The sequence below is a fragment of the Carassius gibelio genome, chromosome B22 (assembly GCF_023724105.1).
Source record: "Carassius gibelio isolate Cgi1373 ecotype wild population from Czech Republic chromosome B22, carGib1.2-hapl.c, whole genome shotgun sequence".
NCBI lineage: Eukaryota > Metazoa > Chordata > Actinopteri > Cypriniformes > Cyprinidae > Carassius > Carassius gibelio.
The window spans coordinates 55,190,426-55,213,195 of NC_068417.1; the positions used below are offsets into that span (position 1 = coordinate 55,190,426).

At 36.0% G+C, this 22,770-nt stretch overlaps 1 protein-coding gene across 1 annotated transcript; it reads right to left on the reverse strand.

Moving 5' to 3' along the window:
* Window positions 1–9,235: 9,235 nt before the first annotated feature.
* LOC127987981 (coiled-coil domain-containing protein 39-like) lies at window positions 9,236–21,983 on the reverse strand. The gene is made up of 16 exons (XM_052590455.1): window positions 21,890–21,983; window positions 21,653–21,781; window positions 21,301–21,492; window positions 20,846–20,949; window positions 20,558–20,690; window positions 19,278–19,472; window positions 19,005–19,169; window positions 16,000–16,137; window positions 15,485–15,693; window positions 15,046–15,169; window positions 13,541–13,700; window positions 12,347–12,453; window positions 10,944–11,084; window positions 10,538–10,717; window positions 9,897–9,988; window positions 9,236–9,753 (listed from the first exon to the last, which is right to left on the reverse strand). Exons 2-16 carry the CDS (start codon window positions 21,722–21,724, stop codon window positions 9,582–9,584), a joined length of 2,184 nt encoding a protein of 727 aa, XP_052446415.1. The 5' UTR covers window positions 21,725–21,781; window positions 21,890–21,983; the 3' UTR covers window positions 9,236–9,581.
* Between the last annotated feature and the right edge of the window lie 787 nt (window positions 21,984–22,770).

Genomic DNA, 22,770 nt, shown 5'->3' on the forward strand with positions numbered 1-22,770 from the left:
TTAATGGAATAAATTTAAAGTTGCTCAATACAATCACTTTAGCAAAGTTTGTACTATTTTCTGCTTATTTTCATAAAATAATTCATTTTGTTCAACAAATAAGTAAAAAAAAAAATGTGTTCCTGTAGCTCAAGTGGTAAAGTATTATGTTAGCAAGCGTAAGGTTGGGAGTTTGAATCCCAGAGAACACATTTTAGGAGAAAATTGTTAGCTTGAATGCAATGTAAGTTGCTTTGGGTAAAAGCGTCTGTCAAATGCATGAATTTAACATTTAAAATATACTGTCATTAAAATAATGTAACATAAAAATACATTTTCATAATATTTTAAAAAGTAAAGATTCTAAAAAAAAAACTGAAGGAAATCCCATTATAATTAAATATGGACCTACAGTAGTAACTATAAATTATATTTTATTATATGATATATGATTAATATCAGATTGTTATATGATGGTTTCACTAAAACATGGTGTTTATCTCTAAGGTGGACACCCAACTTAATATCTCTGAATCTAACAATGCCAGCTATTTACTATCATGTGATTTATTGTGCCTTTCGCTCCTACAGCAGGGGTCCTTTTTTCCCCCAAATAACTATTCTTCCATTATTATTAATGACCTTAAACAAACTAAACATCATTAAGAAGACACGTGTCTCAAAATCTATATTAAATAATTATTAGATTAAATTTGCACAGAATCAGCTTTGCGTCAGGATCAGCCAAATTTGTGCATGCATCTTGAAAAGCGCGTGTTTTGGAAAATGCTACTTCAAGTTTTTGTGTTTTTGTCCGGCCAGTTCACTGAAAAGAAAGAACAGTCTCAAAAGAATGATTAAAGCACGAATGATTATCATAATTCAAAAGAACAGCATTGAGATGAAATAAAAACTATTTTGTAACACTTCAAATGTATTTACAGTCAGTTTATTAAATGTAATACATCCTTGTGGAATAAAGGGGGGGGGGGGGGTTAAAAATAAGGGTAGTGTATACATTAAATATACATTAAACTTATTTACATAGTATGTTTTAAATTCTTGCTTACACCTAATTTGTGAAAATACTTTTTGAAAAAATTTTAAATGTTCATGAAAAGGCTGTTTTTGTGTGAAGCATAAATAGATAGCATATATATTATCAGAAGTTACACATGTTAGACTACTAAACAGCCTTTATATACACTCAAACAGAACACAAAACTAAAAAAAAAAAAAAAAAAAAAAAAAAAATCAGATCAGCTGACATAGTGAATGAAATCATTTAACCCAGAAATCTCTTAGAAGAGATCACACACATGTAATGCTCAAACACTTTTGTTTCTGCTCCTCACGTGACGTGGCCTTTGCTAATCAATGCTGTGGCTCTTCGTCCCATCTGACCCCACATGACAGCTCTGATGCTGCTCTCTATAAAACTCAAGTCTGTCTCTATCAGTTCACTGACAGGACGCGCAGACCGCTGACAGATCTTCACCATGCAAACAAGAATCTTGCTGCTGACTCTCACCCTGACCCTGGGGATCAACATGATGGCAACGGGACAACAGCTTCACGCTCAATGTAGAGTCATATGGTAAGATAACATTTACCTGGAGGGTTCTGTGTGCATATATGGGAAAATTTATTTCTGCTGCTGTCAGTGTATTTGCATTCATATTATAGTTTAATTAAATGTGGGTGGGTCAGTTTGTAAGATTACTGATCTTTACCTGCATTAGATTAGTACATAAATCATGGTCATTTTTATTTAACTCTTAATGCATGCAACATCAGTATAAAAAAATAGACAGTGACTTAGCATTGACTTGCAATGGAAGTCAGTAGCTAATATCAACTGTGCATTCTTCAAAATATCTTCTTTTGTGTTCAACAGAAGAAAGAAACTCATGAATGTTTGGAAAACTTGAGTAAATGATGACAGAATTTTCATTTTTCATTTTTTCCACAATATCATCATAATAGCCATATCTGTTATTAACTAAAATAAAAGCTGAAGTTTTTTTTTTATTTTATTTTAGTTTTCTAAAATTACTTAAACTAAATCCTAAGCAAAAATAATCTATACAAGTTATATAGAAATATACAAATTCAAAATAAACCTGAAAAAAGCACAAAACTAAATTACTAAGACTTTACCTAAAATTAAAATTATAATAAAAGCCAATTCAAAATATTGTTAAATATGATAGTATATAAATAATAATAATATTAGTAAACAATATATATATGTACTCAAATAACACCGGATTCAACACTTTACCTCCTTCCTAAACATCATGCTTATGGAAAATCAGTTTTGAAGGAGTTTATTGTTATCGTTGATGGTATTTGTACCCCATACTCTATAAATCTTATGATTGAGCTGCATATCAACCAAGACGAATCACAAACTTGTGACTTGCTTTACAAGGCTTTGATCATCCACCGTGCTAATTATTCACCGTGAACATAAAGCTCATTCGATATGCATGATGCAAGCCTAAGGATGTCCGTGGTCTAAATTCTGTCCCTTTTTAAGTCATGCCCCAGATGCACAATCAAATTTACAAATTCACGCGACCTTACAATCAGTCTTCAGAAGATGGCATTGCATTGAAATCTCCCTCATTTTTTGTCAGGCTCTTTGGGATCCCATGCCAGGACGTTTATGTGAGTTTGGTGGACCAGATCAAGGCCTGGAGGGGTATGTCCGGCTGTATGACTGTTGGACAGAGATGCCTGTATGAGGTAAGATCATCTGAGATCGAACTGTTTGCTAAAGCAAGCATCACTCTTATTATTGCTCATGCTTTAAAAGAAATAGTTTTGGCCAAAAATGAACATTTTCTAGAAATGAACTCACCCTCAGGCCAGCCAAGCTGTAGATGAGTTTGTTTCTTCATCAGAACAGCATTCCTTTATTTGCTCACCAGCGGATGCTCTGCAGTGAATGGGTGCCGTCAGAATGAGTGTCCAAACAGCTGCTAAAAACATCACAATAATCCACACGGAATCAACACGACTCCACTCCATCAATTAATGTCTTGTGAAATAAAAAGCTCTATGTTTGTAATAAATTCATCAAGACATTTTTAAAATCAAACCTTGTTTCCATCTATAATACAAGTCCTCTATCCATAATATAGTTTTCTCCGGTGGAAAAGTCATCTTGTCTGATTCAGGAGAGAAAACAGTTCTAGACAAATAATATGTCAGTCAGTGGATTTTGATGTGAGAGGACAACAAGGGATGAACTTTTACACAGAAGGAAGTATTATTAGGGATTATGTCAGCCAGGAGAAATGGTTTTAAGTTATTAATGATGGGTTTGATGACAAGATGTTAACTGATCGACTGGATTTCTTGTGGATTATTGTGATGTTCGGATTTTTATTCTGACAGCACCCATTCACTTTTTTGGCTTAACTTCATTTAAATAAACCTTTAAACGTTTAAGCATTAAACTTGTATTGCCATCTAAAGGTTGAGTACAGTTTTTCACAAAAACATAACTGTTTTAAGCCATTTACTGTATATATTTTTGCCATTAATTGTAATAATCCACTGAAACATTTGAATGCACACGGAGTCTGAGAACAGCTGGCATATTTCCTTAGAAATGTCCACAAATCTAGTGACCTGTTGTGTTCTTCAGCTGGTCTCTGCCACCCCTGTCCACATCGTTGCCAAACACACGTCCAGACAGTGGACCAGCAAGGAGGACCTGAACTTTCACCTGGAGGCAACCAAAGAATCTGTTTGTAGAGTCATGGTACAGTGCTCTGCTGCCAATATTTCCTTTCATAATGTTGTCTCCTAAAATTTGATTGCACCTTTATTTCAGTGTTCCTGTTTTAACTTTATTATTATAAAAATGAGAGAATGACAGAAAGCCACATATGTATAGCTACAGAAAAGAAAACATTTGTTTCTAGAAACATGTTTGGCTGGACTACGGAATCAGTCAAAGCCATGGACATTCAAGAACTCTACATTCCTCTATAAAGCTTCGATTCATTTTAGAAAAGAAAAAACTAAATTCTATTAAATAAATTCTATATCATTTTTTCCTATGGAAAATCTATTTTGAGCAGCCGTTACTCTTCGGTGTCACATGATCCTCCAGAAATCATTCCAATATCCTGATTTGATGCTCATGAAACATTTCTTATTTTTATCAAAGTTGAAGACAGCTGTGCTACATCTCTCACTCTCATAACTACTACTTTATTTTCACTATTTCAGGGAAATGTGTATTATTTAATATCATTAAAAATGTCAGTTACTCTCCTTCTGTTACCTAAAATGTTTGTTACACTGTCATCTCTTTTCTCTACTTTGACCTGCTGAATCACAAAGTAGCTAACTACTTCTTTTCAAGGATTCGAATATTTTTGGCTAAGTTTTTCTCCTTTTTTGCCACTGTCACAGGGGTTTTCTATCTCTAAAGCATGGGGCAGGGTGGAGGACAAGGGCATCACATACTGCACCATGTACAACCTGATGGAGGGTGAGACTCTTTCAGCTGTGGCAGCCATTGACACTGTGCTGTATGCTATGATGATTCAAACTGTTGAAACTGTTCACAGGCAGCGGGCTGGTGGAAGCTGCGGGTTATAAGCAGTACACAAATGAATGGATTTGTCTGGACTACTCGACTGCCAACTGCACCATCTACTGATCAGATCTGCTGCTCTTTGAAATGATTTAATACAAAGATCATAACACATTTATGAATCGCTTGTAATTCTCCAAATGCAGTTTTTAGTATTTTAGCAGTCACTCATGTACAGCTATTCATTGTTGATCATGCATTCTTGTTTTTCTGTGTTGAATCTCACCGTTTCTAAAGTATTGTTTTTGTTCCGACCTCATCTTTGTAGTATTATACATATTGGATTTGATCATACTGCGTACAACATGATGAGGATCAGATTCTTGTTCTTGTTCTCTTGTACTGAGTGTTCTGAATCTAAAAATATTCAATATAAAGTGCAGCATGTAATATCCAAACTCAAGAGAGTTGTTTCTCCCGCTCCTCAGACTCGTCGCTCATGAGGGTTGCCAGATTACAGACACGCAACTGGCTTTCGCATTTTTTATTGGAGAAACAAATATGTGCACAGCATGTTTCCAAATATCTATTTTTATGCTTTATTGTAGACAAAAAATAAAATAAAAATTAAAATACACATAGAATAAATCAATAAAATAAAGATAAAATCTGTCATCAGAAACAAAAGCATGTTTTGTTATATCAACTTAATAGACCTCACTGAATTATGAATACTAGTTTACAAAAATAATATTTTTAAGCAGTTCTGGAGCGTTTCTGGATGCTTCTCACTGTAATGGAAGTTGTTGCTTGGTGTTGAGAAGGAATGAACGTTTCAATCTGAAATGAGAAAGGGCTTTTTAAAACAAATGTTCTGTAGGTTTTATTTACATATTCACAGTGCTTTAAGTGGCCCAAAAGAGGTGCCCGTACTCTATTATAGCCAACAAAAAAAAAGATATATTTTCTTTTTATGATTCCCCTCATCCCCTGAAGTAACAACAACTATATTGAAGGGCTTTTATATACAGCAGTCAACAGGCGACCTTATTAATAATAAATCCTTTTATTAGTTTGTGGATTTGCTTGAGCTAAAAAGAACTACTGAACATAAATAAAATGTGCAAAAGGATTTTGAAAAAATACCCTAAAGAGCTACTGGATTACTGCATTCAAACTTCCAAAATGACTCAAATGATTCGCGAACCCGCTCTGAACTCCCGAACTGACTTAAATGATTCGCGAACCCGCTACGAACTCCCGAACTGATTCAAATGATTCGCGTTCCCCAAACTGACTCAAATGATTCGCAAACCCGCTTTGAACTCCCAAACTGACTCAAATGATTCGCAAACCCGCTACGAACTCCCGAACTGATTCAAATGATTCGCGAACCCTATACGAACCATAGACAGTAAAAGAAATGGACACAGCGACCCCATTGGAACTCAATTGAGACAAATGAAGCCCAGTTTTAGCGGTTTTTAGCACTTCCGTTTCTGACGCGCAGACTCAAACGAAGCTTGACGGCGTCAGTAACCTGTCTGCCAGATGTAAATCTTCTAAGTGGCTGTGCGTGCAAACTGCCATCGTTAATCTTGCAGAGACGGCGAGCTTGAGCGGGGAGTTCTTTGTCGTGAGTGAGCAGGAGTAAGTATTCTGATTAATTATTTTGTATAGTATTTTAAAATGTAACGCCAGTACGCCATATTAAGTTAATTGCCTGCGAGCTTCTGCTCCTGTCTGTACGGTAATGCGACAGAGAGCCGAGTGGTTATGACGCAATCGTTAGCCTATTTTTTACAAAAACTGTTTATACGGGGCCATAATGTAACATAGAAGGTAATGGAGCCCTTTATACATTGTCGTGTATCTTTAGAAATAAATAATGGACAAACAGAGTCTTTAAACGCCTCAAATGTAAAGTTATTCGCTGTCAAAGTGACGCCAAAATGAATGGGAGTCAATGGGAATGCTAATGCAAGTGAAGTTCTGCTAAAAGATGGCAGCCCCCACCCGACTTCAACTTCCGGTCGAGTTCCTTGCCCCTTGATACGAACTCTCGAATTGATTCAAATGATCCGCGAAGCCGCTCCGAACTCCCAAACTGACTCAAATGATTCGCGAATGATCTGGGCGCACGGAGAGGTGGTGGTACGCTCAAGACCTATATTTGGAAGTGGCGGTACTGAGTACCTGTGCGTACCGGCCCACTTAAAGCACTGCATATTCATATAACAGTGCCAAAATAAAAAACTGAAAAGTTATACAGTAAAACAAATAATGAATATTATAATTAATTTATATAAGGAGCCATTTAAAAGTCATTTTTAATAACTGGTGTTTTGGTGGATGTCCACAGGTGTGCTGGGTTTAAAGTTGAGCAGGGTTTTAAATAAATGCCACTTCATTTGATTAGCATGAAGTGTGTTCAGATTTACCATTGCTCTGTGAATCAAGTCATTTCAATAAGAATCCGCATGATCCCGCACGTGAAGGCGAAATATTTTCTCATGTATTTTTTACAACGGGTTCATGTTGGCCACAAGAGTTGACCAGAAGAAAGCTTTGAAATTCTGTGTAAGCAGCGCTTCATATTGCAACACTAGTGTTTGTTCATATAACAGCACATCATCAAATACTCATCTACTGTATAGACATCATAAGATATGCTTTTAGGAAGGTGAAAGAAAAGACAATACAATCAAATGTATACCTGACGCAGAAGGAGCTCCATCTCAGGTGAGTTACTGGACAGATCAACCACAGATGTGACAGTTATTCTCAAGCCAGTAATTACTGAAGGATCTATGAGAAAATAGACAAGAACGTGTTATAATAAAACCAAAACTCATCTCCAAATTACAATTTACATAACATTCTATCGTAATTTACTGACCCTCGTGTTCCTCAATCCAAATATGTACTTACAGAAATACTTTCTTTCAAAAAGGGTTATAGTTGATAAAAAACAAATCCATAATAAATGTAATTACTAAATAAAGAAATAAAGAAATGTTAATTGAAATAAAATAAAATATAAAGAACTAGTTTCCAAAGCAACATTTGTCATTTTCATTTAGTTTAACTAATGAACTAAAATAAATCAAATTAAAACGACCAGAATGAAAATTAATAATAATTATAATTAAAAACACCATAAACTAGTAAAAATTACACAATTGTGTGTGTGTGTGTGTGTTCCATAGAATAAGTCATACAGTTTGGTTGAACTGTCCCATTTAAACTAAAGATGACTCTAGCGAGTTTCTATCCGATTTCTTCTGACTAATAATCATTTGTGATATTATACACCAGCTGCATTAAGTAGCAAAATATAACTTAGTACCAGGCTGCTGAGTTGCTGGTTCATAAATCATTGCCCAGTTTTCTGTTTGTGGAGCTGATGATGTTTCTGTTGACATGTCTGTTGTTGTAGGGGCAACTGTAAGCAGCATTAAAGAAACAGAAAACAGGTTTGTGAGTGAATACGTCAGTTATGTAAATGAAAAAGTTAGTATGTCAACAATGTATCATTGAATCCATTATATACACAAGACTTTGACTTTACTATAGCTACTGTATAAAACAGCAAACTGTTCATCATCGACCTGAATCTGTGCTCATTTCATTAACCAAAACTATGACGAAAAATGTTCGTTGATTAGCTTTTTTCCCATGACTAGATGGGACTAAGAAGAGATGACAATAAGGTCAATAAAAGGTAACTAAGACTATATCAACATGCAATTTCATTTACGGAATAAGACGAGACTAAAATGTATTCAAAAAGATAAAAACCTTACCAAGAACCCATTTTTAATTTCATTAAAACGGAGACAGAATGATATTGTGGACTGCACGCCTCTACTATTGCGAGCTTTCAGGTAATAAGTCTATAATAAATCAATACACTAGATGAGGTCAAACATGAGTCCAGATTCGACTGATTTGTGCTTACTGTGAAAGTGCAATATCTGCAGAAGTACATTTCTCAAATGACAATAATCATTACGATTATAATTTTGATCAGTTTAACCATTATAAAGCATGACAGAATTTTGTCTAAAACTTGACTTAAATGCTCATACATTTCATTGACTTAAACTTGACTAAAAACAGGACAAGGTTGACTAAATATGATATCTAAAATGTACATTTGAGTAGGATGAGACTAAATAAAAAATGTCTGCAAAAATGAATACTGCTGTACGGTTAATTAATAATAATCTGACTAAAATTTGACTAAAATACTTTCAATTGTATTTGACTTAAACTAGTCTGTTGAGACTTTTAGTCGACTAAAACTAAATAGGATAAGGATAACTCAATATGATAAAAACTAACAAGGACATTTAACACAGGACTAGGACTAAAATTGAAAACAGCTGAGTAATAGAGCAATTTTTTGATCAGTCACTCACCGTCAGTGGTCGACTGTCCCACAGAAAAACACAGGAATCCAACGCACAGGAAGAAAAGGTTCTCCATTGTTCTGATCTTTCAGGAGGAAGGTGTCTGAATGTGCGGTGTATTCAGTGACTCTTCAGGTTTCTGGGCCGTATGAGGGGGTTGACCGAGCCGTCTGTCTCATGGGTTTTAACGAATAGTGAGACAGAACACACCCCTAGCACTGTCAGCACACACACAAAGGCCAGTAACCCGATAACACTGATCCATCACTCACAGACCAAAGCATTTCACAAATGTAGGGTTTTATTGTTTCTTTCTTGTTGCCGCCACATAACATAATCCAAGTAGTGAACTAAACAAGACCCGTGTGTGCACTTTCAAACAAAAGCATTTTTGTGAAAGGTCATTAAACAAACTGTGTGTCTACAAGTCTATAGTATTTTTCCTTGAAAAATCTAATATAAATCTAGGGACTTAAAACATAAAAGTGAATTTTAAACAACTAAAGCCATTTTAAAGAATCACTGAACTGGATAAATGAAACATTGAGTACATATAAGTGGAATAAGAGGAATGGTGGTAATGGTATAATTCAATGACTTCTCTTCATAGAGACTGGCGTGAGATCTGTCTAAGGGCTTTTGCACTTGCTGCTCGTGCTGCTGCCAGCGCTGGGCGGCCGAGAGCCATGCGGGGACGTGATGGAGAGGCCCAAACCCAGATCCACTCTTTTCACTGCAGGGGACGTGACAGACTGGCTTCTGGGACTGCTGCTGGCTGAGGGATTTGAGGATCTGATGTGTCTGCGGGGCACATAAGACAATCTTCAGGACTTTCCGCATGTCAGAGATATCTGTCTGGTTTAAACTGTCACACTTGGTTGGATAGTTATGCTGTAATAGCAGCAGATGCACATGTGGAATATAAATCATGATTGTGTGGATACCGCTGGAGTGAAGCAGAACTGCGGGCTGAGCTGATCTTTGAGCTCAGACGACTGGAGGGGGTGGAGGCGGGAGAGGGCAGGGACAGACCAGCCTGAAAACACAGCAACAGTTCATTACAGACTTCATTTGTATGAAAAGTTAGTAATTCCACTGATAGCTGTCCCCATTGTAAAAATGTACAAACATACTACTGTTTAAAAGTTTGGAGTCAGTTCATTTTTTTAATGTCTCTTGTGCTCACCAAGGCAGCATTTATTTGATCAAATTAGAATACAGTAAAATGTCAAGTAACAGTTTTCTATTTGAATGCATTTTAAAATCAGTGTCACTTCATCCTTCAGAAATCAGTCTAATCTGCTGATTTGCTGCTCAAGAAACTCAAAAATTAAAAATTAAAAAACATTTACTGAAACCTTATCTTATCTTTGATCTTTGCTGAATGAATGCATTATTTCTTTCAAATTGAACAGTTAACAGTTACATTTTTATGTTTAACATAAGGTGATTCAAAATAGCACTTTGTATCACTTTGACAAGGCAACATTATCATTTTATGATTTCGAATGGAATGCATTTTATTTTTACAATGCTTCATGTCATTTATAAATGATGATGGGTAATTGTTCTTGTCGTGCTGTACCTGCATAAAACGCATCTGCAATGCAGAAGAAAGCTCAGGATTCTCCTCCATGGCTTCAAGGAGCATCTTATTTACGCTTTTATTGCATTCTCTGAGTTCACGTAGCTCTATGTCGCGCTCCTCAAATGTCTTCTCTTTGGTGTTTTTAGCAGACCGGATTTCCCTGGTATATTTGGCACACTGTGAGATAAGAACAAGATAAATCACAATAAAATGGGTATAATCATTCATTACTGGCCATACTCTGTATACATAGAAAAATACAGGAGAGAACTGCAAATGTATAGAGTTGTCACACTTTTTAATTGGGGCATGTTGTCACAACAGAAACTGCCATTTAACAACCTGTTCTGATTTTTTTAGCTAATCTGAAAAGACAAAGCAGAACAACTGCAGGTGGTCAGACCTGTTTGGTGGCTCTATTGAGTTTCTCCTCTTGAGAGAGGATGGAGTGGTTGAGAGAGAGCACATGGGCTTGAGTCTTCTCAATGGTCTCATTCTGGACTGCTTCCTCTTGAAGAAGACCGTCCAGTGTGCGGGACATGCTCTGAAATATGTGGAAAAAAACATGCTTTATGTACTATCCTCTAAATGAATTATTTGTTATTACTGATTCAAGCCGACCTAGCTAATTAGCCTTGAGGTTTTCACTTTTCACCGGGCAGGTTCACACAAACCAGTTTGACCTGCTGTGAATGTTGATTTCAAAACAATCTTTTTAACTGTTATGTAACCCAGTAACATAAATATAAAAGTGAAAGGACACACTTTGCATTACAGTGTATTGAGACTATAGTAAGCTGGTAGCAGCCTACAATTCTGGTGCCAGTATCTTTAAAGTAAAGGTGTGCTCACGTTAGTGAAATTTAGGTGTAAGTTTAGTAAGAATTTTTTTTTTAATTTTCGATTGTTAATGATGCTGCTTATGTCACATTCAAACCAAACAGCTTTCTGTTGGTCTGTGCAGCAAATTCACACGACTAACTTGTATACTGGTAAATATGGTATTTATGGTAAATGTGACCATACCTTTCTAGTTTTTGTTACATGTATTACATATTACTGTACCTAATTACTATACTAATAACAAGAAATATGTATAACTATAAAACACTCCAGAAAATGATAACATACTAAGTACATATAGTTGTTTGGAATTCCTTTTTAACTATTTACATAACTACAGACAATCACGAACAATGTAAAATAAAATGCTTAAATGCTTTTAAATGAAAACTTGAAAATATGTTTATAGCATTTGATAATCTAATATTAATTAAAATGTAAAAATAAAAAATATATATTAGTTGTTGTTTTTTATTAATAATTGTTAATCCATAATACCTAAAACATTACTTAAAGTTAGGAATTATAATTTTTTCTATCATAATACACATATGTCTATTGAACTTTTGTCTGCGTTCAGACTTGACTAAAAGTAGTGTTTCTCAATACATAATGTCATCATTAAAAAAAAAGAAAAAAAAGAAAGAAAGTGAAGTGACATTCAGCCAAGTATGGTGACCCATACTCAGAATTCATGCTCTGCATTTAACCCATCCGAAGTGCACACACACAGAGCAGTGAACACACACACACACACACTGTGAACACACCCAGACATTGGGGAGGCATTTATGCTGCAGCACCCGGGGAGCAGTTGGGGGTTCAGTGCCTTGCTCAAGGACACGTAAGTCATGTTATTGCCGGCCCAAGACTCGAACCCACAACCCTAGGGTTAGGAATCAAACTCTAAGAGAGATACACCACTGTGATTGTAAATGAACGGTCTGCTTGGAGGAATATTACCTCAATGTCCTCCTGCAGTTCTCTCATTTGCCGTTTTTTATATTTGTATTTCTCCTCGGCCGCTCGTCTCTGCTCCTCCAGCTTCAGTTTCTCCTGGTGCGCAGGACCTACAGTGAGATCACAATGAAATTCTATTTGTTTAAATAAATTGCAATATTCCACATACATTTACTGTTTATATGCCAAATAAAAGCCTGTGTAGTATCTACACCATAAACAAGTGACGTTTGCACTTAGGGTATGACTTAAGATAAATGTATTTAATTTGACAACAAGTTGTGTGTGTAGTTTCGAGCCAAGAATGAGAATTAACTTTTTCCAAGGGACTTTAACTCTTTACCCACCACTGACAGAATTTTCCAGCTTTCTGCGTTTTCACTATTAGATGCTATCACACATCTTCTGAAAGTGTACTGAACCCCCAAATAAAAATAAAAAAAGGAGCTGAAACAATCAATAACATATTTAAAATAATAAACAGCATATAAATAAAACTGCTTAATATTACCCAATGAAACGTCGAACCATGAAGTGCAAATAGGACAGTGCAAGCTTTTGATATATAGATGGAAGTGATCTATTCCATCTATGATTAAATCATCACTCTGAATCTGATCCACATGTATAGTTGCAGAATGTTGCTTTATGAAACTTTCCCACATTCAAGTGTTGATGAAAAAAACAAAGGCTCTGTTCTGTCTTTTGACATTCTGCATTTTCTGAAGGTTTCCTAAAAATGATCAAAAATGCTGGCAGTGGCTGGCAAAATTGCTGTAGGGAAAAAGGTTTATGATCAAGAACCCCTACACAGTCACAGTAACAGAGAAAACTGAGGACTTAAATACAATGAGGAATGATAATCAACAAACCAAGGAACAGGTGTGACACTAATGAGAAACCATGGTAACAAACGAAGGCAAACTCAGACAATGACACAGAACATAATCATCACACATGAATTAATATCAGAGGTGCTCAAGCATATATATTTCAGATGAGTAAACAAACTTACCAGACGCCTCTAACATTAGAATCGCACAACAATGCATTGTGGAAAAGCGGTGACATTAGTGATGAAGAATGATTTAAAAAGCTGGCACTGAGTTATGGTGCTTGAGACTGACTTTCTAAACACCAAGCAACAGTTTTTACACAGAACTGTAGTTTGAATGTGAATGATGTGAATGGACTTACTGGACTCTGTGACTTTGGTCAGGGATTTGCGATAGGTTGTATTGCAGTTGTTGACGACCTGCAGGGTGTTCTCCAGTGCATGGATCTCTTTCTCTGTCTTGCGGATTTTGGCATCCAAATCATCTCCCTGCCGCTGGAGTTCTTCTTTCTCTTGAGCTGCCTTCAGGAAAAGTGCAGGATTTATTAGCTATCGAGATGTCTGGAGTATTAATGTTCATTCTGAGATGAAAAACATCATGAGCTAGAAAAGCTTTGAATTCAAAGACCCAAGCTGCACTTTGTTTTGGATTTATTCATTTTAATGTTTTTAAAAATATGTCTCTTATGCTCACTAAGGCTCCATTTGGATATCCATATCAGGACAGACATGAGATAAGATATTGATATTTATCACAATATTCATTTACAATTAACAGGGAAGGAAATGCTTCCATATGTGTGTTAGACCTTGAGAATAAAGGTAAACATGACTTTATTCGCAATTAAACTCTACAGAGTAAGCTACCTTTTGATTTAGAGCCACATGAAATCCATTTAAGTTTCCCCTAAATTCAGTTTTCCTTTTTTTTATGGATTCTGTGTTTAACGATTCGATACAAATTTATCATTAAAAATGGTGTCTAAGCAAATGAATGAATAAAACCTTGACAATTTAATCAATCAATCTTTTAAAAAGTAATCAATTCATTCACGCAGAGACATGCACTGACTGGTTGCTGTTGCATTTATTTCTGCTTCTATTAGGCTTATTGAATAAATATGTCAAGAGCTTATCTAGATCTCTAAAATATCGGCAGCTGTGGTTGCCAGAAAATTACCGTAAAAAATATGGTAGCATCATTTTAGGTTTTACAGTGATAACTTAAATTCACAGTAAACAAATAAAAAAATATATATTTAATGACATGATGGTATTATACCATCCTACAGAAGTACTAGAATCTGTTTCGTACCTTTGTAAGACACTGATAACCACCAAAAACGGGGCGATGATGAGTAATAATAATAATAACAAACAGCTTTCTCCACAAGCTGGGGAGGTAAATACTAATATATGGAAATTGCACAGTGTCATGCACACAAATACTAAACACCATCATGATAACACACGATACTGAAATAATTCAATAAACATTAATTTAACAACTAGATGTAAGATAAAACAAATATGAAGTGTGATGCAGGGAATTCTGGGAATGTCAATTTTTGGTCTTTCTCTGTAAATTATACAATGCCGTTCTTTTTCACTTCCAAAAACTGTAACTGTAACAGTATATTACTGTAAAATCACATTCATTGTAATTACAGTTATTCACTGTGTATAGTATTGGAACTTATGCTTAACCAATTAACAGGTATTTACTGTAGCATTTGTACAGTCTTTTACTGTTAAAATCACAGTGAATCTGATGCAGAAAGTCATTTTTAACTATTTTTCTGCGATTCTACCTTGAGCATGATGCAGTTCCAAGCATCTAATTAGCAAAAAACCAGAGGTATGCCACCTTTATAATGAAGTAGGCCTGGGATTTCTCCTCTTCTCCCTCTGGTGCAGCCAGAGAAACAGTAAGGATCTCGTACCTCTTCCTCATCTTGTCAATTTTGAACAGTCTCTCATTCATCGCAGCACTGACACCATTTATCACAACCAACAAAGTGTAGGAGAAAAAAAATCAATGCAAGAATCAAATATATGACATGAAATCCATGCAGATCAAACTCTACTTTTTTCTGGATTTATAAAAAGAAAACATATATTATTATACAAATCACACAATTAAAATAAGAACATTCAAAAATGAAATAAAATAATTAAAAGTAAAAAAAGAATATTTATTGATAAATTTCTTTCAGTATGAATCTATCTTTCTAGGCCACACTAAAGAATGAAATCATTTGAGAACTCCATTAGCTAGCGTGCTCTTCGGTCAGTGTTGTTTTTACCTGAGCCCTTGTCTCTCCTGCTCAGTGAGCTTGACCTGTTTAGCGAGCATCTCTCTGTGCACGTGGATCTCCTCTTCTCTCTCTTTCATGGCCGCTTGCAGCTGCAGACGTCTCTTCTCCAGACTCAGCACTCCATCTGCTCGGTCATACAGCAGACCTCTCAGCCGCTGCACCTCCATCTTCAGGAGACCTTTCTCCACCATGCTGTCCTGAAGGGAGGAGGAGACGTACACATGAGTGAGACAGATGCCAATGTGTTTTGTTGTTCTCTCCCAGTTTTCACTGCTGATATTTTTTAAATGCTCTTGATAGATTAGGTAATCTACAATAGATTAATAGTTCATTATCCATTTTATCAGTTTTGCTGAGAGCAAGTGCAGCCAGTGGGGGAACAATTGTGGAGTATTTTAATAAAACATGAGAAATTGATAACAGAAGGCATTATCAAATTAGCCCGAAATACTTTAACAAACAGGAAAGTTCTGAGGCTATGGATGAAGAATTGTGTCCCGAACCTGTTTTTTGAGCCTGAGTTTTTTCTGGTCTTTCTCAGAGTTGTTAATGAAGAGTTCCATCTCCTGGATCTTGGAGGTCAGTTCTCTCTTTTCTGCTCCGATCTTCTCTGTGTCTTTCCTAACGCAGCGGATATCATCCTGAGAATATATGCACCGTGAAAAACATCATTACACATCAAAATAGTTTTCTCAGAAAACCATGTTTCACCAAAAGAAGAAAAAAGTTACAGTCATACCAAAACCGTCAACATTTCACACATTATCACAATTTATTCTCTATAGTTTAGACAATGGTGGTAAAATATGACAAGAGCAAATTTATATGGATAATGTCAGATAACACCTAAGCACAACATGGCCAGGTCAAAGTGTCTGAAAAAAATGTTGGTCCCAAATTTGTAACACTTTTACTGTTAGCCCACTGTATGAATTTTTTTGGGGTATGATATGTCACACTTTGCGCTATTTTGTTTTCCTCACTTGAAAATATGACAAATAATGAAAATGAAAAATGACAAATAACACCTGTCAGATTGTTCAGATATCTGTTTGAAGTTCTCTATGCTTAATTCTAATCTATTTTCTTTTTATATTGCATGAAGAACAGAAGGAAACATAAGATTGAGAGAGCAGGAAATGAATACGATTTTATGATTTAAAGCTGCAGTAGGTAACTTTTGTAAAAATATTTTTTTTACATATTTGTTAAACCTGCCATTGTGTCCTGACAGTAGAATATGAGACAGATAATCTGTGAAAAAAAATCAAGCTCCTCTGGCTCCTCCCAGTGTCCTATTGCCATTTGCAGAAATCCATTGCTCCCGGTAAAAAACAACCAATCAGAGCTGCGGTCCGTAACTTTGTTTGTGTTCAAAATGTAGAAAAATGTATATACAGTATTGTTCAAAATAATAGCAGTACAATGTGACTAACCAGAATAATCAAGGTTTTTCGTATATTTTTTTATTGCTACGTGGCAAACAAGTTACCAGTAGGTTCAGTAGATTCTCAGAAAAAAAAATGAGACCCAGCATTCATGATATGCACGCTCTTAAGGCTGTGCAATTGGGCAATTAGTTGAATTAGTTGAAAGGGGTGTGTTCAAAAAAATAGCAGTGTGGCATTCAATCACTGAGGTCATCAATTTTGTGAAGAAACAGGTGTGAATCAGGTGGCCCCTATTTAAGGATGAAGCCAACACTTGTTGAACATGCATTTGAAAGCTGAGGAAAATGGGTCGTTCAAGACATTGTTCAGAAGAACAGCGTACTTTGATTAAAAAGTTGATTAGAGAGGGGAAAACCTATAAAGAGGTGCAAAAAATGATAGGCTGTTCAGCTAAAATGATCTCCAATGCCTTAAAATGGAGAGCAAAACCAGAGAGACGTGGAAGAAAACGGAAGACAACCATCAAAATGGATAGAAGAATAACCAGAATGGCAAAGGCTCAGCCAATGATCACCTCCAGGATGATCAAAGACAGTCTGGAGTTACCTGTAAGTACTGTGACAGTTAGAAGACGTCTGTGTGAAGCTAATCTATTTTCAAGAATCCCCCGCAAAGTCCCTCTGTTAAAAAAAAAAGGCATGTGCAGAAGAGGTTACAATTTGCCAAAGAACACATCAACTGGCCTAAAGAGAAATGGAGGAACATTTTGTGGACTGATGAGAGTAAAATTGTTCTTTTTGGGTCCAAGGGCCACAGGCAGTTTGTGAGACGACCCCCAAACTCTGAATTCAAGCCACAGTACACAGTGAAGACAGTGAAGCATGGAGGTGCAAGCATCATGATATGGGCATGTTTCTCCTACTATGGTGTTGGGCCTATTTATCGCATACCAGGGATCATGGATCAGTTTGCATATGTTAAAATACTTGAAGAGGTCATGTTGCCCTATGCTGAAGAGGACATGCCCTTGAAATGGTTGTTTCAACAAGACAATGACCCAAAACACACTAGTAAACGGGCAAAGTCTTGGTTCCAAACCAACAAAATTAATGTTATGGAGTGGTCAGCCCAATCTCCAGACCTTAATCCAATTGAGAACTTGTGGGGTGATATCAAAAATGCTGTTTCTGAAGCAAAACCAAGAAATGTGAATGAATTGTGGAATGTTGTTAAAGAATCATGGAGTGGAATAACAGCTGAGAGGTGCCACAAGTTGGTTGACTCCATGCCACACAGATGTCAAGCAGTTTTAAAAAACTGTGGTCATACAACTAAATATTAGTTTAGTGATTCACAGGATTGCTAAATCCCAGAAAAAAAAAATGTTTGTACAAAATAGTTTTGAGTTTGTACAGTCAAAGGTAGACACTGCTATTTTTTTGAACACACCCCTTTCAACTAATTGCCCAATTGCACAGCCTTAAGAGCGTGCATATCATGAATGCTGGGTCTTGTTTGTTTTCTGACAATCTACTGAACCTACTGGTAACTTGTTTGCCACGTAGCAATAAAAAATATACTAAAAACCTTGATTATTCTGGTTAGTCACATTGTACTGCTATTATTTTGAACAATACTGTAATAAGCGAGTACACCATGAATCCATTTTCCAAACCGTGTTTTTAGCTTGTCCTGAATCACTAGGGTACACCTATAATAAGTGTTTATATTCTGACTATTTTAGATTGCTTCGGGGATACCGCGGCGGAGTAACCCAGTACCTTTGTGATGCTTCATAGACATAAACAGAGAGAAGTAGTTCTGGCTACGATGTTCTTCCGCAAGACGCAAGCAGTTCTGTTTATTAACCACTAGAGCGTCAAAAGTTCCCTACCGCAGCTTTAATACAACTGTTAATTCTCCAGTGCAATTATTGATTGCGATAACTCAAGGGCAGAATATCACGAAAACAAAAAACTGAGTAATCATTGGATAAACACACTTATGATGTCACCTGTGAATCAGACCCATGTGCCCACTGATAGCAGCTGTTCTCCAAACCTGAGGAGAGCTCTGGGAAATCATTGTTTTGTGACAACAGAGGCCCACACTCGCACCTGGAGTTTCTTCAGCTGTGTGGTGAGGGTGCTGGCTGTCCTCTTCTTCTCCTCTAGAGCTTCAGCCAGATCAGACGCCTTCTTCTCCAGAGCTTCCTTTTCTTCTGTGTTCACCTTTCCCTGCAGGTGTGAAGTCTTCCTCTCCAGCATCTGGATCTGAAAGTCCTAGACCAAACAAAAGAACAATACTTGAGCCATCTGTCAACTTCCAGAAAACAACCGTCCAGCTTGTGTTAACTAGATGATACGCTGACAGAGACAAGGATCTCTTGCCTGGTTGGAAATGATCATCTGCTGTTTGAGCAAGTTCTGGTCCAGTTTGCTGAGTCTGCTGTCCAGGTTGGAGATAGCAGCCCGTGTGGCGCAGATCTCAGCTGTGGTGGACTTCTCTTTATCACGCAGTCCCTGCAACTCCTGACTCTTTCTGAACATGAGCTCTCTCTGCCGGAGCAGCTGAGAATCCATCTCCTACACACAAGCAGTAACACAAAACTCGGATCACAGTAGAACAAGATTCACTTAACTTAATAACTTAATAAATTCAAATACGGAGGCATTGTCTTCTCGTAAGACCTCAATGTTTACTAAATCGCACTGATCAGTCCAGGATTATGCATGAATGCTTTATTAATCCAAATACAAATAAAGTTAACAAATTATAATAACTTTCATAAATACGTCGTTAACAAAATGCTTAACAAATTAATAAATTCTGTATGATTAAATAATAATAATTTACAAAATATATGTATCGGCTGATACTCGATAATTGTGAATTTCTCCTATTTTTATAATTTAGATTACGTTTGCTGTAAAATGTACTGTACTCAAAATGTCCCTACTAAATGTAACCTTTAGCAAATCTCTAAATGATTTCTATTATGACTTTGATGAGATTTTTAAATTTATTGAATTTAAAAAGTCCGATTTTAGTTTTTAGTGTTTTTTTTAGTGTCAGAATAGTACAGTATTTGGCACTTATGGGTTATTGATCATATTGATCATGAATTGTGTGTCCGATTTTTCCAAAAGTTTGAATGAGGGTTATTATTGTTAATTAAAGCTAAAACTATGATATTTAAAACTAGGCTGAAATAACATTTCAAAATATGACATGAAATACATAAAAAATATGAACTAACTTAAAATGACTAACAGGAAATAAACAAATACTAAAAATAAAAATAAAAATAACACTGAAATAAAAATGTATTAATCCTGAACCTAATAAATAACAATACATAATAATTAAAAGAATTGAAAACAATTATAAAACAACTAACAAAATTTAAATAAAATTGAAAACATAAAAATAAAAGCTGATAAATAATACTAAAATAGCAAAGCTGTGGAATTTTCGACACTGAATGGTCAATCCATGGTACACAATATAGTAACATTTATGAAACCCGAGAGAGAGAGAAAGAGAGATAGAGAGAGAGAGATAGAGAGAGAGCGAGAGAGAGAAGCCCCCTCTCTTTTTTGAGCCATATTCAATGCAAATCAAAATGATGCTCAGGTTGGCAGTGAATTGCTGAAGGAGTCAAACTGACTTTGATGCTCTGTTCCTGTTCTCTGTACAGTTGCTCCATCTGTGCTGCTTGTCCTTCACCATCCAGCACCGCCTCTGTCACCATCTGCAGTTTCTCCTTCAGAGCAGCGTTATGTAGCTTTGCCTCTTCAACTCTACAACAAAAGTACTGCATACATTACTACAATTAATCTGCAATGTTTATGTGATATCAGTTCTGACTTTAGGTGTGCCACTTTTTCCCCAATCCATTAAAAGTGGGTGAAAAAACAGAGGAAAAGTGATCGGTGATTGAAGAGAAAAGCGTTACTTTGCTGTTTTGTGCTGAATGTCCTTTTTCATGCTGGTTAACTGAGATCGGGTGGTCTCCACATCTGTGGCTATTCGGTCTAAAGTTCCCTTCAGCACTTCCACCTGAGAGGAAAACAGCACGTTTGATTCGATTATCCAAATTCATGAATACATTTACATTTGATGTATCCATTACCCTTTTGGTACTTTTATCATTTCCATAATAAACATATTCATCTGCTGTGGTTTTTACATGGTACCCCAAGGTCTTTGAAGAATAAAAAATGGTAATTTTATCTCGGAACCATAACAGCCATGGCAGAATGACAGACAATTGATCCAAATTTCATCACGATGGACTTTGATTGATTTCTGGGTCACGGGTTTAAGGATAGAGGAGCAATGAACTGTGGATGCACATTTTACATGAGGAATGAGAAGCAGCCCAGTGTCTGGGAGCTCTGGTGGATTCACCTCGTCCTGCAGACGTCTTTGGTTCCTCTCCTCTTCCTGGAGCTGCTGCCTGAGTCGAAGCGCCTGACGTTCAGCCGCACTTATATTCCTCTCCAGCTCTTTATTGTTCTCTATCTCACGCTCCATGAAGTCCTTCCTCTCCTTCAGCAAATAATTCTTCTCTCTTATTAGTTGGTTCACCTCTGCCTGCATCTAGAATATCAAGAGATTCACATTCAAATCAAATAAACTGTCTTCTGAATTAAATTGTTGATAATGGTTGTGTATTTTATTTTAAAAACTGCACAGTATATGTTTACATCTGTCGATTTAATGGAGTGTTTTTATTAAAAGAGTGCCATCTTCAGGTTACCATGGCACACTGCTGTATCTCCTGGTCTCTTTTTCTCATTTGTTCAATGGTGTTCTCCCACTGGCTGATCATCTCTTGTCTCTCACTGTGAGCCTGACGAAAACTCTCGGCTGTCTTGTCAAGAGCCACCTGCATCCCAAAACACAAGTGCATTCACAAAGACCAAAGCATTCTCACATCACAGAAATGTCCTCTCACAGTTAAGAAATGGGAGGGAGCCAGAAAAACATCTATCACCTGTGCTGTAACAGTCTCAGTGACTTCACTGTCCAAGGCTTTTCTCTTCTGGTTGGCTTCAAGAGTCAACTTCTCAATTTTCAGCGTCAGCTCCTGATTCAAAACGCAGACATTATCTCAGTACAGACATGGCAGTTATTCTGAAATGCAAACTGTTGCCTAAAAGCTACAACATCACACTACTTTATTCAAAAATATTCACATTTCTAAAATGTGTGCCACACAAGTGAGCAAATCTCAAGAAACAAATATAGATATATATCTATAGATATATATGGAGTCAAGCCAAAATGTATTCAGACACCTTCAACATTTCACACATCATTAGTTTATTATCTATAGTTTAGAAAATGAGAATAAAATATGACAAGAACTCAAGAGTTAAACTGTGTCAGAACAAATTCATCTTGATAATGTCAGATAGAAATTAAGCAAAATATGGTCAGGTCAAAGTGTCCGAATAATTTTTAGTCCCAAATGTCTTATACATTTTACTGGTAGCTCACTATATGAATAATATTTGGGTATAATATGACACAGTTTTTATATCTCTCTATATTAAAAATTATATTTGTTGTCAGAATAATTTTTGGTTTGACTGTATATACAGTATGTATATTTAAGGACACTACACTACTGCTACTAAACTAACTAAAAGCATTAAAAACATTTTCTTTAAAAATATTTTCTCATATTTTTATTTAGATTAAACACTAAAATAATTAAAGCTAAATAAACCATAACTAAAAACTACATTAAAAATTAAAATATAAAAATACAATATTATCCAAAGATTTTACTATTTATTTAAATTATTTACTTTAACTGAAGTTTTATAACCTTATGGCAGTTAAGCATGTTTGTCCATTAATTTATAATAA

Excerpts from the sequence above, each read along its gene's own strand:
- LOC127987981 (XM_052590455.1), bottom strand. The coding sequence starts at position 21,724 with ATGATCAGCCAGTGGGAGAACACCATTGAACAAATGAGAAAAAGAGAC. Across the intron at positions 20,950-21,300 it reads AAAGACGTCTGCAGGACGAG|GTGGAAGTGCTGAAGGGAAC; the intron begins GTGAATCCACCA and ends TTTTCCTCTCAG. Across the intron at positions 15,170-15,484 it reads CAGGAGAGACAAGGGCTCAG|TGCTGCGATGAATGAGAGAC; the intron begins GTAAAAACAACA and ends AAATGGTGTCAG.